The following is a 19,710-nucleotide window of genomic DNA, read 5'->3' as shown; positions in this document are numbered from 1 at the left end:
CTCTGCCACTTCCGGTTGTCAGTTCCAGCTGTCCGCTGTAGTGGCCGACCTGAACCCAATATACCGGCCATTGCAGCGGACAGCTGGAACTGACAACCGCAAGCGGCAGAGACAAATCACTATAAATACCGGAGGAAACAACACAGAAGCGCTTCACAGGAGGATCCCAAGCACTGAGGATGTCACCTAGACAGGGGACAAGACATCTGCATCACAAGTCATTCTTTGTTGATAACATCCACAAATGACAATGGAGATAATAGCTAGCGATTTGTTGTAGGTACTTTGCTGAGAGCTTGGAAATTGTGCAGTGAACCAGGTTTTAAGTGGCTTACTCTCTTCATAATTAACCAACTGTTCCTTATGTTGCTATGCAGAATAAGTCCCTTCAGAAAGAGAGTGGCAAAAGTGCTATCATAAGCTATGTGTAGGCAGGCAAAATAATTTTGTGGGAATCATAGGTAATATTCAGGATCCAAAAGCTGCATCTTTTGAAAAATTGACCTTTAAACTCAAGGGAAACTTTTATAGGCATAGAGGTCCACAGCAAATAAAAGGACATACAGCCCATCAGGTCTACACCAGCAAAAAGAGTCACCTAACTTTTTAAATCCCATATTCCAGTACTTGGCCCATAGTCTTGCATGCCTTGGCATCACACCTGTACATCTAAATATTTCTTAAATGGTATGAGAGTTTTTCCCACTCTTACAGGTGACAAGTTCTAGATTTCCACCATCCCCTGCATGAAAAAGTGTTTCCACATGTCAACCTCCTGTTCCTTACCATAAATCCATGCCCAGGTCATTGGTCCCTCCACTAAGCGGAGAAATCCTTTCCTGTTTAATCTGTCTATGACCATGATAATTTTGTACATCTCAATTATGCCGTCATTCAGTCTCCTCTGCTCCAAAGGAGGCTATTCAGGCTCTCTTCGTAACTAAAACTCTCCAGTCCAGGCAACATCTTGGTGAATCTCCTCTGCATCCTCACCAATGCAATCACATTCCTCCAATACTGCACACAATAATTCAGCTGTAGCCAAGTAAACTTATTAGACAGTTCCAGCATAACCTCCCTCCTCTAAGATAAAACAAAGAGCTGCAGATGTTGAAGATTTGAAACAGAAACAGAAATCGCTGGAGAAACTCAACAGGTCTGACTGCAGTTGTGGTGATGTGTTGAAGTGGCAGGTAACAGGAAGCTCGGGGTCATTTTTAAGGATTGAGTACAGGTGTTCTGCAAACCAGTCATCCAGTCTGGTTTCCCCAGTGGAGAGGAGACAACATTGTGAGCAGTGAATACAATAGACTAGATTGAGTGAAGTGCAGGCAAATCATTGCTTCACCTGGATGGTGTATCTGGAGCCTTGATAAGTAAGAAGGGATGAAGAAAATAGGCAGGTGTTACACCTTCTGCAATTGCATGGGAAGGTGCCATGGGGTTGTGAGGAGTTTTGTGAGTGGAGGAAGAGTGAACTAGCGTGTCCTGGAGTGAATAGTCCCTGTGAAATATTGACAAGGGAAGGGAATATGTATCTGATATCCTGCTGGAGATGGCCGAATTTTTGCTTTCCTAATTTCCTTCTCATGCTTCCCCTTGCATATCTATATTCTTCTCATGTACCTGATATTATGAGCCCTCAGTATCTGCTGTAAACATCCGTTTTTCTCTTTATGTAATCCTGTCTATCATTTGATATTCAGGATTCACTGGATATGTTGGCCTCAGTCCTTATCCTTATTGAAACATGTTGGTCCTGAACTCTCCCTACTTTCTTCTTGAATGTGTTCCACTGCTCTGGTACAGATTTACCTAAAAGTATATGCTCCCCGTCCACTCTGGCCAAATCATACCTGATCTTATTAAAATTTAGCCTTGTCTTGGCTTAGAACTTTGATTTCAGGCCCATGCCTGTCCTTTTCCATAATGCTCTTGAATCTAATAGAGTTATGATCACTGTCTGCAAAATGCTCCCCCACTACTACTTTAATCACTAGCATGGCTTCATTACCTAAAATAAAATCCAGGATTGCCCCTTGGTTTTAGGGCCTTCTACACATTGGCTTAAAAAGCTATCGTGGATGCATTTAAGAATCCTACTCCCTCGAAACCTTCACACTGTGGCTCCCCCAGTTAATGTTGAGTAAGTTGAAATCCCCTACTATTGATACCCTATTGTGCAATGTGACATTTGAATGATCTTGAGAGTCCCAATAATATATTACCTTACATTTTCAACAAGTCATTTCCTAAACAAACAGATGCTGTGATAAAGCAAGCTTCATACCTTTTTTCCAGGAGATCCTGATTGACCAATTGGACCTCTGAATCCAATGCCAGGCTCTCCCTGGAAGTTAAAATGGACCCATTATAGAACCTAAATAATGATCACTTTTCAAACACCATTGACAATCGGTTATAATAATATTGGCAACTATCTTTTCCAATCCATTGTGCACAAAAACTAATTTCAGTTAACACTCAGGGTGTAAGCCATACAAGAAGACAACTTATTCTCAAAGAGTGACAGCTCACTACCATCAAAGAAAATGCTGGTCTTGCCAGTTATGTTCACATCCTGTGAATGAGTTAAAGAAGCCTCCGAAACTGTTTTTGGTACAATGTGCCACAGGAAAAATTAACATAACTTTTAACTTTGAAGAGATGATTGGCTTTTCAGTCCAATATATTTCCAGCATGTTCTGTTTTATTTCAGATTTCCATTAGATCCTTGGAAAATATTGGCTGTGACAGTGAAAATCTGAAAGAGAAGCTATTGATAAAGTTGTTCAGATTACAACTGGATAGTTCAGAGTGGAATCAAGCAAGGTCAGTCATAGTTGGACAACGGCAGTGCTTCTGGAGGAGGGAATGATGAACTGAGTCATAGAACTGCAGAAGGGTCCAGGGTGGTGAAAAGGGATAATCCAACTATAACCTGTACCATTACTACATCCCAACTCTTGGCACCCACACCATCATAGCTAACTTCCCATTATTAATACAGGGATGTCTCAGTACATCCACGTGCTTTTCATTCAAATAGGTCTTAGACAGAAGCTTCCTATCTTGACATCTCTATCAGCAGTTTTACATTGCTTCTTTTCCATAAACTGGTGGACACAGGGCATTATAGACAGGGAAACAAGTCCTATTACAGTGAGACATAGATGTGTCTTATTCTGCACTTTCTTATGCTAGGTTTGGCCTGTCTATACTTCATGCTAACCCAATTGTATTAGACACAAATGCTATTTAAGGTAAGAAGATATTTCATTGAACCAGTAGCAACAATCCCCACTTAGATCAGCAGAAGAAAATCGAGAAAATTGTCATTCAACTAAAATCTATTAATATAAATTTTAATCATACCTTTTGACCTTTCTCACCAATTTCTCCTTTGTCATCCTAAAGTAAAAATAATCCATATGTAGTATTGTATGTGGATTGATTAACATTTTCATTAACAGGGGTGTTTGATTGTTCATGTATTTTATTGATTTTCTTGCTCCAAATAAATTGGTATTCATAATGATTTATATTGATGTGATGGACTCATATTCATAAATTGGAGCAAAAATTACATAATAGTAATATCTCTTAATTATAGAATTAATAGGGTAATGACAATTCCTACTTGGTTTCCAGGTGTTCCAGGTTCCCCCTGAAAATATAAATAAAGAGAAATAGCATTTATGAGGTTGGGGTGGTCAGAACGATTGAAAACAAACAACTGTTGGCTAATAAACATAAATAATAAATTCAAATGATATTAGATTAAATATTCAGTTTGGCATTCCTGGAGAAAGATTTAAGTGAGAAATGCAGATTCTGGGTAATTCAAGATGGAGGACAGAAAAAAGTTGTGGCTGCAAGAACTGCTCCTTTTTTGAGGTATTTTAGGTATTGGAGGAGTTTTTTTTCAAATTCGAGGAGCAGCAATTTCTGTTTTATAAGCTGTTGCATTGTTTGGGAACTTTGGGGAAAAAAGTCAAAACAACGGCACTTTTAAAAGAGAGAAAGACAGATAAAAGGCAGCGACCACATACTGAGGGAGAGATAGAAAGAAACCTACACTGCTAACTGACACAGCAGTGAATCTGTACAATTACTGCCTTTGCTGTTTGAGTTCATGTATCTCTGGACATCGGAGTGTGTCCAGGAAAAATGAACAAACAGTGAAATTCACAGTTGACTTTGGATGAACCTGTGTGGGAGAGCTCACAGCACAGGAACAGATAAGTGCGCAGTTTGTAACATGTAACCTTGCTGTAAGTCTGCAGAAGTGAGTAGTGAGGGTTCTTTCTTGATTATATGTTTTATCAAAATCTGTCTCTTGATTAAATTTTAAAATATAAACCATAAGTACTAAGTTAGCCTGGAGTACTATTTTTAAAGTAAAAAAGCAGTGCTATTTTCTGGGTCTGTAGATTGTGAAGGAGCAAAGATGGCTTTTAGAGAGTGATATGCTCTTCCTATTGGGAGTGGGAGTTTAGAGAAAGTTTCCGTGTTACTGATGATTATATCTGCAGGAAGTGTCTTTGTTTGCAAATCCTATCAGTTATAGGCAATGAGGAATTTACAAGAGCTAGGGTTTGATGAATGGCAGTTATAGGAAAACAGAAAAGCTGCAGATACAGTCAGGTAGATGGGTTGACCCCAGGAAAGGTAGGAGGGGTAGGCAGGTTGTCCAGGAGTGTTCTGTGGCTAGCCCCATTTCAAACAAGTATGCGTTTTGGAAAATATAGGGGGTGATGGACTCCCAGGAAAATGTTTTACGAACAGCCAAGTTTCTGCAATCAAGACAGGCTGTGATGTAATGAGGAGTATGTCAGGTTCCAAGCGATCGATTGTGATAGGGGATGCTCTAGTCAGAGGTACAGACAGACATTTCTGCAGTCAGCAGTGAAAAATCAGAATGGTGTGTTGACACCCTAGTGCCAGGATCAAGGATATCTCAGGGAGGGTGCAGAATATTCGCAAAAGGGAAGGGACCAGCAGGAGGTCATTGTACACATGGAACCAACAACATAGGAAGGGAAAAGGATGAGATTCTGAAGGGAGAGTATAGAAAGTTAGGCAGGAATTTAAAATGGAGGTCCTCAAGGGTAGTAATATCTGGATTACTCCTGGTTCTATGAGCCCATGAGGGTAGACATAGGAAGATAGAGCGGATGAATGCTGAGGAGCTGGTGCAGGGGAGAAGGGTTTACATCTTTGGATCATTTGAATCTCTTCTGTGGTAGAAGTGACCTGTACAAGAAGGATAGATTGCACCTGAATTGGAAGGGGACTAATATATTGACAGGGAAATTTGCAAGAGCTGCTCAGGAGGGTTTAAACTAGATGGTGGGGGATGGGGCTCAGAGAAATAGTGAGGAAAGCGATCAATCATCGACTGGTACAGTCGGGAAGTGGAACAAATCAAACAGTCAGGGCAGGAAGGAACAAAGCAGAGAACAAGGTCAGGCTGATAAATTAAAATGCATTTACTTCAATGCAAGAGGCCTAACAGGAAAGGCAGACGAACACAAGGCATTGTCAGAAACATGGGAGTGGGATATCATAGCAATTACAGAAACGTGGCTCAGGAATGGACGGGACTGACAGCTTGATATTCCAGGATACAATTGCTATAGGAAGGATAGAAAAGGTGGGGGGGACGGGCAAGAGAAGAGGGGGAATGATGTTTTTGATATTACAGCTGTACTTAGGGAGAATATTCATGGGAATACATTCAGGGAAGGAATTTCGTTAGAAGTGAGAAATAAGAAAGGGATGATCACCACATTGGGATTGTATTATAGACCCCCTAATAGTCAATGGGAAATTAAGAAACAAATTTGTAAGGAGATTTCAGTTATCTGGAAGAATAATAGGGTGGTTATGGGAGGAGATTTTAACTTTCCAAACAAAGACTGGGATAGCCATAGTGTTAAGGGCTTAGACGGAGAGGAAGTGTGTACAAGAAAATTGTCTGATTCAGTATGTGGATGTTCCTACTAGAGAAGGTGCAAAACTTGACCTACTCTTGGGAAATAAGGCAGGGCAGGTGACTGAGGTGTCAGTGGAGGAACACTTTGGGGCCAGTGACCATAATTCTAATGGTTTTAAAATAGTGACGGAAAAGGATAGACCAGATCTAAAAGTTGAAGTTCTAAATTGAAGAAAGGCTAATTTTGATGGTATTAGGCAAGAACTTTCAAAAGCTGGTTGGAGGCAGATGTTCGCAGGTAAAGGGATGGCTGGAAAATGGGAAGCCTTCAAAAATAAGATAATGAGAGTCCAGAGACAGTATATTCCTTTTAGGTTGAAAGGAAATGCTGATAGGTGTAAGGAATGATGAATGACTAGAGAAATTGAGGTTTTGATTAAGAAAAAGAGGATATGTCAGGTATCGGCAGGAGAGATCGAGTGAATCCTTAGAAGAGTATAAAGGCAGTAAGAGTATATTGAAGAGGGAAATTGGAAGGGCAGAAAGGGGACATGAGATAGCTTTGGCAAATAGGGTTAAGGAGAATTCAAAGGGTTTTTATAAATACATTAATGACAAGAGGGTAACTAGGGAGTTAACCCCCTCAAAGATCAATAATGCAGCCTATGTGTAGAGTCGCAGGAGATGGAGGAATTTACTAAATGAGTATTTTGCATCAGTATTTACCATGGAGAAGGACATGTAAGATATAGAATGTGGGACAATAGATAGTAACATCTTCAAAAATGTCCATATTACAGAGGAGGTGGTGGATCTCTAGAAACGCATGAAAGTGGATACATCTCCAGGACCTGATCAGGTATACCCTCGAACTCTGTGGGAAGCTAGGGAAGTGATTGCTGGATTCCTTGCTGAGATATTTGTATCATCTCAGTCACAGGTGAGGTGCTGGAAGACTGGAGGTTGGCTATCGTGGTGCCACTATTTAAGAAAGGTGTTCAGAAAAGCCAGGGAACCAGTGAGCCTGTCATTGGTGATGGGCAAGTTGTTGGAGGGAATCCTGGGGGACAAGATTTACATGTATTTGGAAAGGCAAGGACTGATTAGGGATAGTCAATATGGCTTTGAGCGTCGGAAATCATGTCTCACAAACTTCATTGAAGAAGTAACAAAGAGGATTGATGAAGGCAGAACGGTGGATGTGATCTCTGTGGACTTCAGTAAGGTATTCAACAAGGTTCCTCATGGTAGACTGGTTAGCAAGGTTAGATCTCTTGGAATACATGGAGAACTAGAAGTGGTTCGAAGGTAGATGACAGAGTATGGTGGTGGAGGGTTGCTTTTCAGACTGGAGACCTGTGACCAGTGGAGTGTCACAAGGATCGGTGCTGTGTCCTCTACTTTTTGTCATTTATATAAATGATTTGGATGTGAACGTTGGAAATATAGTCAGTGAGTTTGCAGATGACACCAAAATTGGAGGTGTAGTGGACAGCGATGAAGGATGCCTCAGAGTACAACGGGATCTTGATCAGGTGAGCCAATGGGCTGAGGAGTGCCAGATGGAGTTTAATTTAGATAAATGCGAGGTGCTGTGTTTTGGAAAAGCAAATCAGAGCAGGACTTATACACTTAATGGTAAGGTCCTGAGGAGTGTTGCTGAACAAAGAGACCTTGGAGTGTAGGTTCAAAGTTCCCTGAAAGTATAGTCACAGGTCGATAAGATAGTGAAGAAGGCTTTCCTTAATTGGTCAGACAATTGAGTGTAGAAATTGGAAGGTCATATTGTGCTGCACAGGACATTGGTTAGGCCACCTTGGGAATATTGCTTGCAATTCTGGTCTTCTTCTTATTGGAAGGACGTTATGAAACTTTAAAGAGTTCAGAAAAGGTTTACAAACATATTGCCATGGTTGGAGGATTTAAGTTATGGGGAGAGGCTGAATAGGCTGGGGCTGCTTCCTTTGGAGCATCAGAGGCTGAGGGATGATGGGTAGGATAAATAGACAAGGGTTTTTCCCTGGGGTGAGGGAGTCCAGAACTAGAGGGCTAGGTTTAGGGTGAGAGGGGCAAGATATAAAAGAGGCCTAAGGGGCAACGTTTGCCCGCAGAGGGTGGTGCGTGTATGGAATGAGTTGCTGGAGGAAATGGTGGAGGCTGGTACAATTACAATGTTTAAAAGGCATCTAGATGGGTATGTGAATAGGAAGGGTTTAGTGGGATACAAGCCAAGTGCTGGCAAATGGGACTAGAATAGGTTAAGATAACAGGTCGGCATGGACAGGTTTGACCCAAAGGTCTGTTTCTGTGCTGTACATCTCAGTGACTCTATGAGTCTAATAGAGTGTAAATCTTCCGGTAAAAAAATGAGGTCTGCAGATGCCGGAGACCACAGCCGAAAATATGCCGCTGGCAAAGCACAGCAGGCCAGGCAGCATCCAAGAATTTCCTATTCCTTGGATGCTGCCCGACCTGCCGTGCTCCACCAGCAACACACCCCCAGCCGTGATCTCCAGCATCCGCAGACCCCACCCCCCACCTGAAGACTCCAGAATGGAACCCATTCACAAATGGGGACTGCGTGTACAGGGAATGCAGCAGCCAATGTGCTAACAGCAAAATCCTATAACCCCATATTTCAAATAAATCAGAGCTCCTTAGTTATCCAAGACTGTTTTAAGTTGTCAATAGTCAAGGTTAGACCAATTAAACTCAATAATTGAGGAAGTAGCAGCACAGAGGAAGTTAAAATTGTTTCTCAAAATGAGCCTTCAGAGGCTCACTGGTGATGTTACCTAGCATGGTGACGAAACATCTACAAACAAACCTTCCAGCTCAGCGAACAAACTTACAACCTGAATTATAACTTGTGGTTTGGAAAATTACTGAATAGCATGTTTGATTTTGGTGTAGAAATATTGCTTCAGTTGGGAATTAGTAGAGTTTTGGCTTTTATATATAAAGATAGTGATGAATTGAGGCTCTGTCTGCTCATTCAGATGGATGTAAAAGGTCTCACACAATATTTAAATAAGAGAAAGATGTTCTCTTGACCTACAGATATCCTTCTTTGAATACCACTGATGTGAATATTTAGTTCATGATTCATTGCAAGCCATTTAGTTCAAGTCAGTTAGAAATGGACAGCAAATGTGACTCCTATATCCGATGAAGGAATAAAGAAAAAAAGTCAACTTAAATAGTTAGCTTGGAAACAGCATTACAGAAGCTACAGGAGCAGACTGGGAGATAACATCTATCCAAAGCTAGGACAAAGAGCTATGAATCCACAGTCATGAGGTTTTTAAAGAAAATTAGAGGTTTGCTTAGCCACAAACTAATGGAAGGATCCTCATGTAATTTGTAACTCAAGGAATAGCTTGAATTCTGAGTAAATTCTAGAGCACAGTGGCATATCTTTTATGCTGTTCCCAAGAAAGTAAATGAACCCTCAAAAGTGCATAAGATAAGGAATCACTTGTGGGTGGGAGAAATCAAAAAATAAAAAAGTAGAATTGAGTTTATAGCAAAACCTTACATAAACTACATGAAATAAGCTATTTGTGTTTTCTTTTCTTGTTCTGTATACAAAATGTTTGCTTTCTATTAAAGCATATGAAATGTTGTGCCATAGTTACTTAGATGTTTGAATTTGTTCTTTAAACATTACCTATGATAGCAGATCATGAAACATTAAAAGACAGTAGTTGGTCATTTTATTGGACATGATTTTGTACAACACAAACTGTTTTGGGTCATCCAGAAAATAGGGAAGGTACCATGTAAATTCAAGTTTTTAGAAACTAAATTGTACAGTAGAATCTTGACAAACTTAATAGACGTTCACTTGGATTTGGTATAAGGAGGTCATGACTCAAACAAGCTAGTTATCATGACATTATTACCATATCACTCCTCTTCTGCAGGAAGTTATGCCAAAGCTTGTCACAATAAAGGAGAAAGTGACAGTGAACATGGGGATTTGAAAGATTAAGGGAGGAAAGCAAACTGATGGCAGAAGATAATTTTAAAAATAAGAAGGAATACTAAACGTAGTGGAGTGGACAGATTGCAGTTTTAGGTTTTCGAAAGCTTAGGTTGCAAAGCAGAAAATGGGGCAAAGCAATGGACAATTTTAAAAATGAGGACGTAAACACACACCAAACACCCCTACTGCCCTGTGGCTGCCCACTTCAACTCCCCCTTCCATTCAGCCAATCACATGCAAGTCCTGGGCCTCCTCCACTGCCAAATCCAAGCCACCCAATGACTGGAGGAAGAGTGCCTTATCTTCCTCCTCGGGACTCTTCAACCACATGGCATCAACATCAACTTCACTAATTTCCTAATCTCCCCTCCCCCACCTCATCCCTTACTGAACCCTCCAAATTGGCACTGTCCTCTTGAACTGTCCTTTCTGTCCATCTTCCTTCCCACTTATCCGCTCCGCCCTCTGCTCAGACCTATCACAAACACCCTCCCAACTACATCTACCTATTGCATTCCCAACTGCTTTACCCTCACCCCACTCTCCTATTTATCTCTCAGTCCCTTTTTCCATCTCCCACACCCCACACGTTTTTGATGTAGGGCTTATGCCCGAAACATTGACTCTCCTTCTCTTTGGATACAGCCTGATCTGCTCTGCTTTTCCAGTGCCACACTTTTCGACTCAAATGGAAATTCTAAACTCAACAGGCACAAATCTGGGGATAGAGAAGGGTGGAGAGGGTGGGTCAATGGCTTTCAGAACTTGGACAGCAGGACAAGCAAGAGCATGGAGCATAGTGTGGCTGAGGTGTTAGTTTATAATCTTTTTGATGAGTTGAAGCTTGTGGAGGATAATGCTGGAGCCAGCCAACAGAATATTAAATTAAGTCAAGTCAAATCGTAATACTCTCGACCCAACAGAATGATAGAGACAGCAACAAATTATGGACAATATTACAGAAGTGGAAGAAAACAATTCTGAAAATGTAGCAAATCTGAGGAGGAAGCTGAGTCCAGAATGGAGTAGGACACTAAGTTCAGTACCTTGAAACCCAGTTGTTATAATGTTCCTGAAAGAAACTGAAGAAAATGGAGTCAACTTTTCCAATATTCAATTAGAAGACGCTTGAGAGTATGGTAATAAATATAGGAGCAATGGAAGAGGCAATGCTTGCAAGGTTTCTGAGTAATCATGGATAAAGACATCTTACTGGCAGTATTTATTCAGGCTTTTAAAGGAATGGTCCCACACAAATGACATGCAAAAAGGATCTTGCCTAAATATGAATTAGGAAGCAGCAACTAATCATAGAAAGTCATTCCTTGTGTTGGGGACTAATGATTAGTAGAATTCTTTAGGACCTGCTCACTCAGAATTTTCTTTTTGTGATCCTAATTAATAACTTGCATTAAATTATTCTGAGTTGAATCTGACTGATGTCACTCTGTCAAATCAGTTGGTTCCTCAGATACAGCACAAAACAAAAATGGACATCTTGTGCTTATAATTGAGAACTCCAATATTTCAGGGAAAGTGCAGCTTCAGGCCAGCTACATTGCTAACAATGTTTATGGAAACAGGGTGACAGGAGATTCATGAGGAGAATAAAAGTCAGCAAGAACCAGTTGAATGTTTCCAATCTCCTGATAGCTGTTCAAAACGTCAGCATTTTATTTGAGGAGAAACATTTCCCATCATTTTTTTTCCTACATACCTTATGGCCTGGTTCACCTTTTTCACCCTGGAAGGAAACACCAGTACTGAATAAGGCAATTACATCACAAACCAAAACTAACCTCCTGAAAGTTGTTCAAAACGTCTGCATTTTTTTTTAGGAGAAATACTTCTCTTCATTTTAAAACTTTTTTCCCACATACCATATGCCCTGTTTCATCTTTTTAACCCTGGAAGGAAATGCCAGTACTACAGTGTCTATCCCATATCATATGCTAATGTTACAATCATGTTAGCACAGCATTGTCATTCTAGTTACTGTTTCTTACATTATAACAACTAACACCTTTCAATGACTGTAAATCATTTGAGATGTTTTGAAATTGTGAAAGGCACTTCAGAATTTATTTATTTTACTTTTTACATTCAAAGCTTCATAGAACTTTTAAAGGCAGATCCAGGAACCATGAACGTATTAGATTCGCTGTGCACAGAATATGGTAGAAATAAATAGGGTGGTGAAAATAGCATTCCTGTTTTTTAAACTATCGCTTTAAATGGAGGAAATATTGGGTATGAACATTATTAGAGCACAATTCTCACAACTTGCTTTCCTCATTACTTTGCTGGGACAGTTAAACATGCAATCATATTCAATGACATGAACATTTGGGCCATATTGTTTTGTAAAAATACCTAAATCATAGCAATTATTTTGTATCTGAAATATTGTAATATGATTACCTCTAGTACCAAGTGGACAATGCTAAGTAAACAATGCCAGTGTCCAAACAAATCATAATGTTAATTTGTACATATGGTCCAATTTCCACAAAAAGTTTTCAAGGGAATCATTCAAGATTAAAGCAATTAAACTAATGATATTTCATATTATGTGTTATTTTTAAAAAGAGGAGTAGCTAGGAGACAGATCGGCCATAATCTAAATAAATAGTGAAATACACTATAAAGGTTGAATAGTTTATTCCTATTTCTACAACACTCAAAGTAGGAAACTTACAAATTGTACATATGTTCAGATGACTTTCTGACCAAGTGTTGACTGACATTCTTGATAGGGTGGAGGTGAAATGGACTGTATGTGGTGGGTGGAGAGGGGTGGGGCATGATAACAAGGTGAATAACTTCAAGAGTTAAATAGGCACAAAGATATCCATGTCTGACAATAGGCAAACTCAATCAACAGTTGTGGTATTCTTAGTAATCTCATACCTGAGTCAAGCTAATGTATACTGGCATAATATTGATCATTGTCCAGGCAGCCTAACTCACATCCAAATCTAGTGGACTTGCCACTCAGGATCAGGTAACTTTGAATATCCAGGAGATAAAACCATCCTCGTTGGACCAGAAACAGGAATTTTGACATTTTCTTTAAAAATTACCTTTTGACCTTTTTGTCGTGAGAATTCCAGTGCAGGAGCAACAATCTTCATTGCTTTATTCTGTTAAATTAAATAAGAATTCACATCTCAGGCATACTTTAATAAAATGCTTGATACAATTGAAGAGCAAACATTTTAATGGAAACAGTTTACCTTCTCTGTTTTCAACTTTCTGCGACTAGAATCCTGAGGAAGGAATGAACCAAAAATAAATTTGATATTTTGATAGTATTTGATAGTACTTTAATGCATAGTTTTCTCAGAATGTGATGAAACTTTATTTATGTAAGAATGAAGTGATCATTCACAAATGTGGAGAAGTGAGATAGCATATAAATTTCAGGCTTCATTAGACCATTCAGCTTTGCCCTCTCTTTCTCTGTAACCTCTTTCAGTCCTTCTGAGATCTCGGTGTTGTTGCAATTTTGGCCTCTTGTAGATCCTCAATTTTAACCCTGTAACATTAGCGTCCTTATCATGAGCATTCTATGTACCAAGGTCTGGAACTACCTCAGTAAATCGCAATATCTCTCTTGCAGCTTTTCTCTTTTAAGGTGGTCTTCAAACCTCTCTCTTTAACAGAGCTATATGCCAGCTGATGTCAAATATAATTCTTTGGATTTTTATTGTATTAAAGGTGCCACATAAGTGCAACTTGCTGTTGCATACTCGCACTTCCTTGAGTATTGCTAATAAAAAAAGTCAAAGCTTTTTGTCTTGCACTCATCAGGATAATTCACAAGAATACCAATTCAAGGAAAAACCAACGTTCAGAATGTATGAGAGAAGAGGTGAGAAGAAATTACTTCTCTTAATTTGCAACTCACTACACCAGAGTGCATTAGTTGTTGGGACACTGGGTAAATTTAAAGAGGCAATAGATAGATGTTTGCTAAGTAATGGATTGAATGATTATGGAAAACAGGCAGATAAATAGAGCTGAGGCTCAGTTGAGATTAACGATGATTATATTAAAAGCAGAACAGGCTCCAGTGCCCAAATTCCAGCTCTTCCCTTCTTATGGAAGTTCTGACTGGTCGGCAAGTGGTGATCTGGTCCCGCCACCAAGTGTGTGAATCAGTATTCATTGAACTAATGAACTCAGCAACCTATGCAGTTGAGCTCATTTTTAATGATGGCACATATGCCTAAGTAGGTAGTGTTAACATAGGATTCTGTTAGGCACAGCTCTCACAAAAAGTTTCATTGGAATCAATGGTGATTGTATCTTTGATAGAATTGTACCTAATATTGGGACCCTTGCATATTTCTGAAATGTAGAGGATACCTTTGCTATATTTGAATTCACATTGGCACGTAAGAGTTTCCTTACATGATTTAGTGGGCTCCATTGTGCACTAAAATTCACTGTAGAAATGGAATATTCAATGAACTCCTTTTCCTCAATATGCTAGTTGAAAAACAGGCAGTAGGTCTCAATTACTGTCTACTCCAAATTTACCTTCATTGTTCAATAGAGACATATTAACTAACCGAAATCTGCACTCCCATTCTAAGTGATTAAAGACTTAACATTAATGTAGATTTCTTCCATACATTTCATCTTTTGCTATAAATTCTGTGTCCTATGATCCTGTCCCACTAGCTACCTGATGAAGGAGCAGTGCTCTGAAAGTTTGTACTTCTAATTAAACCTGTTGGACTATAACCTGGTGTTGTGTGATTTTTAACAGTACAGACATTGGCATTTGCTACAGTTCTATGCACTTTAAAACTGGCCTTATTGAATGTCTCACAAATGGGGTTTGAGCCATTTTTCTTAACTTGCAAACATAATGCTGAAATTGGGCATGTCGAAGCTATCCTGTGAGATAATGGCAACCTTGATCAGATCATTCCTTGCTATATATTGTGCAAAAACATGAAAGACCTTGAGGTTCTTGGTCCCGAAAAGATGTCCAGTCTACCTCAGATTACTTTGGAAAGGTGAAGAATTTCAAGTATTTAAGCAACAGCAGCAACAAAAGTGGTATTATCCACAAACAGGATGCTGTTGTCAAACCAAAAAGACATTTTGCCTATCACAAAGATGTGTAAAGTGGTATATGAATTTCAGTGCTGGTGTGACACCACTTAAGTAGATTATACATACTAAAAAAACTGGCTGTTAATATCAAACAGCATATCCCTTTGATATCTCAAAGCAAGTAAGGTACTAACTATAGAAAAGACCCTGCACCTGCAAAACCCATAATTTCCAACTTCAGATGTGAATTGGATTATATTTGCTGAATAATCCTGAATGCCTAATGAATTATGCTGACAATCGATTGAGACTCACAGTATGGCATGCTTGTGTGTATTGAAAGTTACATGTTTAACATCCAGGGTATCTTGCATTTGCAGACAGTAACAATATGTGCAAGCACTGCATCATGAATTGGGGCATTCTCAATGCAATGCCTCAATGAATCACAATCCATCTGTCAACCAATCAGTACTCTCCTCTTATGCAGCTGAAATACTGTTCTATCCCTTGAATTGATATTCTTACAAATTATCTTGATACAAACAAAATGGAAATACTGTAGGTATTTATTTCAGCAATACTCAAGTGCCACACTACAAAACAACTATTCCAATATCCATTGCTGAGCAGGTAAGATCAATTGCAAATATGTGGATTTGGTACTTATTTTATCCAGTTCAGAATGATAAACAATTGAGTGAAACTTGCAGGGCTTGAAACTCAAAACAGAATGCCTCTCTGTAACATCAATCAACTTACCAACTCATGCACAAAACAAAAAAAAAGTTCTTGCTCATAGTTGTTACAAAGGTGATTTTGGCTTTAAAATTGAATTAGTGGCTTTAAAGTTGAATTATCGGCTGGTTTATTATGGATGACTTACATGCACTACTTCCATTGTAATAAAAGACTGTCACTTCTTACCACCAGTCTCTTCTTTACTTCTCTCATTCCTGCAGCACCCGGTAGACGGATCTGCAATCAAATATTATGGACTTCAAAATAAATATATGTTAAATAGAGTAGAAAAGGTGTGGTGTTGAAGAATTGTTCAATTAAATACATCTTAAATAAGAAGTGTTCATTTCTGGAAAGGTTCTCTCAAAAAATCACTTAAAACCTAGGTCCTACGCCTATATTTAGAAGTTCTTGGTTAAAAATCACACAATACCAGGTTATAGTCCAACAGGTTTATTTGGAAGTACAAGCTTTCGGAGCACTGCACCTTCGTCAGGTAGCTAGTAGGGCAGGATCATAGGACACTGAATTTATAGTAAAAGATCAAAGTGTCATTCAAATTATCCGATATATTGAAGAAACCTAGATTGTTGTTAAGTCTTTAATCACTTAAAATGGGTTGCAGGTTTCGATTCATTAACATGTAAATGCCAGAACTTCTTTCAAGTCATATTCCCAAGATAACTTAAGGTTTTATTTAAAAAAAAGTGACATCTCTGTGTAGACAACACATTAAAGGTGTGAGGTTAGAGTCTGTCTGCATTCCAACCTTAAGTCAGGCTGATTCTATTTCCAAAGTAGGAATTTATAAAATATCATATGGACTGACGGCCCAGGACCTCCAACAAACATTATACACTAGATATATTGATGACATTTTCTTCCTCTGGACCCATAGTGAGGAGTTACTGAAACAACTACACAGTGATATTAACAGTTTTCATCTCACAATCTGATTTACCATGGACTACTCTTTAGTATCAGTCTCGTTCTTGAATACACTTGTCTAGCTTCCACACTAACATATTAAAACAGCCACCCCCTTCAGACAAGCTCTACGCACACGCAGGATCTCTTCAAATCAGGAGGAATGCAGTGGACACCTGAAGGTGTTGATGAACACCCTCATAAGTACAGGAAACAATACTCAAGTCATCGATCGCCAGTTCCGATGTGGCAAAGCGAGAAACTGTAATGACCTCCTCAGGAAGCAGCCATGGGATACGATTGATAGGGTATACTTTATTGTCTGGTACTTTGTGGGAGCGGAGTGAAGTGGGAGTTGACACAGGGCATGCTGACACTGGGCATACAGACACAAGATGGCCACTGAGCCATAAGTTGGTCACTTAACACACAAGATGGTCACTGAGCTGTTACATGGAAAAATACAGTGAAGCATACACAGATACTGCTTGAGGCCAACAGGATACCAGCACAACAGGCACAGAACATGGATAATTAGTTTAAGGTGGGTGGGGGAGAAAATACACATCAGGAACATTTACTATCCACCTAAGTGTTTGAGTCCAGCCACCAACTTCAATACAACCATTAACTACCTGAGACTGCATGTATACAAGTGTCAATACCTTAGATTTGCAGTAATGGAAAATGATCTTCCTTCTCAAGAAGGATGATCACAATCCATTACTTCAGCAATGGACTTCTGCTGTAGCTGCTAAAACCAACAATGATTCTGTAACATTCCCCTGAAACTAACAATGACTCTGTAATGTATTCTGTAAACACACCATGCTGTACAAACAAAGATTTGATATCTGGACTATTATACCATGAAATGTATAAAATATTGTGACATGCGATCCGAGTGTGAGAGAAGGCTCGCAGCTGACAGCCATACTGCTGGATATCTCTCTCTCCCCGGAGCTCTCATTTCTCTGTACAATAAACTCTGTCGTTGAATCCCGATTCTGACTCTGAGACTGGTGATTTTCCCTACAACAGGAGAAAATATACTATGTTCTTCACAGCCTGCAAAACATTATCAATGAAGATGAGAACCTCGCCAAGATCTTCCCTTCGTCTCCACTTCTCACCTTTAAACAACTGCTAAATCTTAAACAGACCATTGTTTGCAGCAAATTGCCCTGCCTTCACAACAACATCGACCATATCACCATCCAACCCTGTTGTGGCAACCACTGCAAGACATGTCAGAGTCTCGCCATGGAAACTACCATTACATGTGGGGACAGCACCCACCATGTGCACAGCAGATACTCATGTGACTCGGCCAATGTTGTCTATCTCATAAGCTGCAGGCAAGGATGCCCCGAGGCATGGTACATTGGCGAGACCAAGCAGATGCTACAACAATGGATGAATGGGCACCATGCAACAATTGCCAGACAGGAGTGTTCCCTCCAGTCAGGGAACATTCAGCCTTGGATCTTTGGTTGACTGTTCCCCAAGGCAGACTTCGGGATATGAAACACACAGAGTCACTGATCAGAGGCTATAGCCAAGTTTGGTACTCATTAGGATAGCCTCAACTGGGATCTTGGGTTCATGTCACACTACAGGTGACCCCACTACAATATACACACACACACCCTCACTCATGCGAACACCCTCTTACAGGCATATACTCCATCACACTCGTGCATACATTCTATCAAGATTGCACACACACACACACACATTTGTCTCCCTCTCTTCCCCCACATACACACACCCTCACTCCTTCACACCCACACACACAAATATAAGTCTATGGGGTGAATTTGCAGATACATTAGATTACAGTCCCTACAATGTGGAAACATGCCCTTTGGCCCAACCAGTCCACACTGACCTTCTGAAAAGTAACCCACCCAGACCCATTTCCCTCTGACTAATGCACCGAACACAATGGGCAATTTAGTACAGCCAATCAACCTGACCTGCACATCTTTGGACTGTGAGAGGAAACCCTCACAGACTCGGGGAGAATGTGCAAACCCCACACAGACAGCTGCCCAAGGCTGGAATCGAACCCAGGTCCCTGGCGTTGTGAGGCTGCAGTGCTCACCACTGAGCCACTGTGCCGTCCATTTTATTTTGTACAAAAAGCACACAACCTGGAGGCAATCAGTCCATGTGACATTTTATTAATTTCTACAGCAATTTAGATTTGTTCAATCCATTGCATCAGTGGTATGATTTTTTTACTATAACTTATGAGTCCTATGATCCTGCTCCACAAGCTATCTGATGAAGGAGCAGTGTTATGAAAGTTTGTACTTCCAAATAAACCTGTTGGATTATTAACTGGTGGTGTCTGATTTTTAACTTTGTCCACCCCAGTCCAAAACTGGCACCTCCACACCATAGAATTACTAGACATCCTGTTTGAGTTGTTTATCTCAAGAAATTGAATAATTTGTATTATGTATAAACCTTTTAGACTTTTATCTCTGTATTCTTGTATGTGGAATGACAGAATTTGAGAGCACTTAAGAAAGTCATTCAGCCAATTGTACTTGTTTCAGCTCTGTAAAATATCGACAAAATTATGTAGTTCTCCAACTCTGCCTTTTCTCATGAGTCCAACAAAAAGTTCTCCTTCTAGGCTTTATTCATTTCCCTTTTGAATGGTTTGTTGAAACTGCCTCCTTTACCCTTTCCAACAGTGCATTGCAGATCATAACAACTTGCTTAGTTAAAAAAAGTTCTCATTTCACATTCTCATCTCACGCCAATGCTTAATTGCAGTTGGTTGCAATAGAAAGGTAGGGGAGTGTTTCATATGTCTATATCCTTGTCAGGGAAACACACAGATGAGAATATAGAATCATAGAGTCATAGGGATATACAGCATGGAATCAGACTCTTCGGTCCAACCCGCCCATGCCGACCAGATATCCCAACCCAATCTAGTCCCACCTGCCAGCACCCGGCCCATATCCCTCCAAACCCTTCCTATTCATATACCCATCCAAATGCCTCTTAAATGTTGCAATTGTACCAG

The 19,710-nt window shown here is 39.8% G+C and overlaps 1 protein-coding gene across 1 annotated transcript in view; it reads right to left on the bottom strand.

Moving 5' to 3' along the window:
• Positions 1-19,710, bottom strand: part of LOC132826571 (collagen alpha-1(VII) chain-like) — a 248,660-nt gene that overhangs the window by 107,668 nt on the left and 121,282 nt on the right. The window contains exons 44-50 of the mRNA XM_060842528.1: positions 15,924-15,974; positions 13,163-13,195; positions 13,010-13,069; positions 11,644-11,670; positions 3,641-3,667; positions 3,376-3,411; positions 2,291-2,350 (exon numbers count right to left, since the gene is read on the bottom strand). Coding sequence (XP_060698511.1) covers positions 2,291-2,350; positions 3,376-3,411; positions 3,641-3,667; positions 11,644-11,670; positions 13,010-13,069; positions 13,163-13,195; positions 15,924-15,974 — 294 coding nt within the window. The remainder of the gene's footprint in view (positions 1-2,290; positions 2,351-3,375; positions 3,412-3,640; positions 3,668-11,643; positions 11,671-13,009; positions 13,070-13,162; positions 13,196-15,923; positions 15,975-19,710) is intronic.

Source organism: Hemiscyllium ocellatum, chromosome 23, assembly GCF_020745735.1.
Source record: "Hemiscyllium ocellatum isolate sHemOce1 chromosome 23, sHemOce1.pat.X.cur, whole genome shotgun sequence".
Taxonomy (NCBI): domain Eukaryota; kingdom Metazoa; phylum Chordata; class Chondrichthyes; order Orectolobiformes; family Hemiscylliidae; genus Hemiscyllium; species Hemiscyllium ocellatum.
The sequence above is the reverse complement of the archived record's forward strand: the minus strand, read 5'-3'. Positions and strand labels throughout refer to the sequence as shown.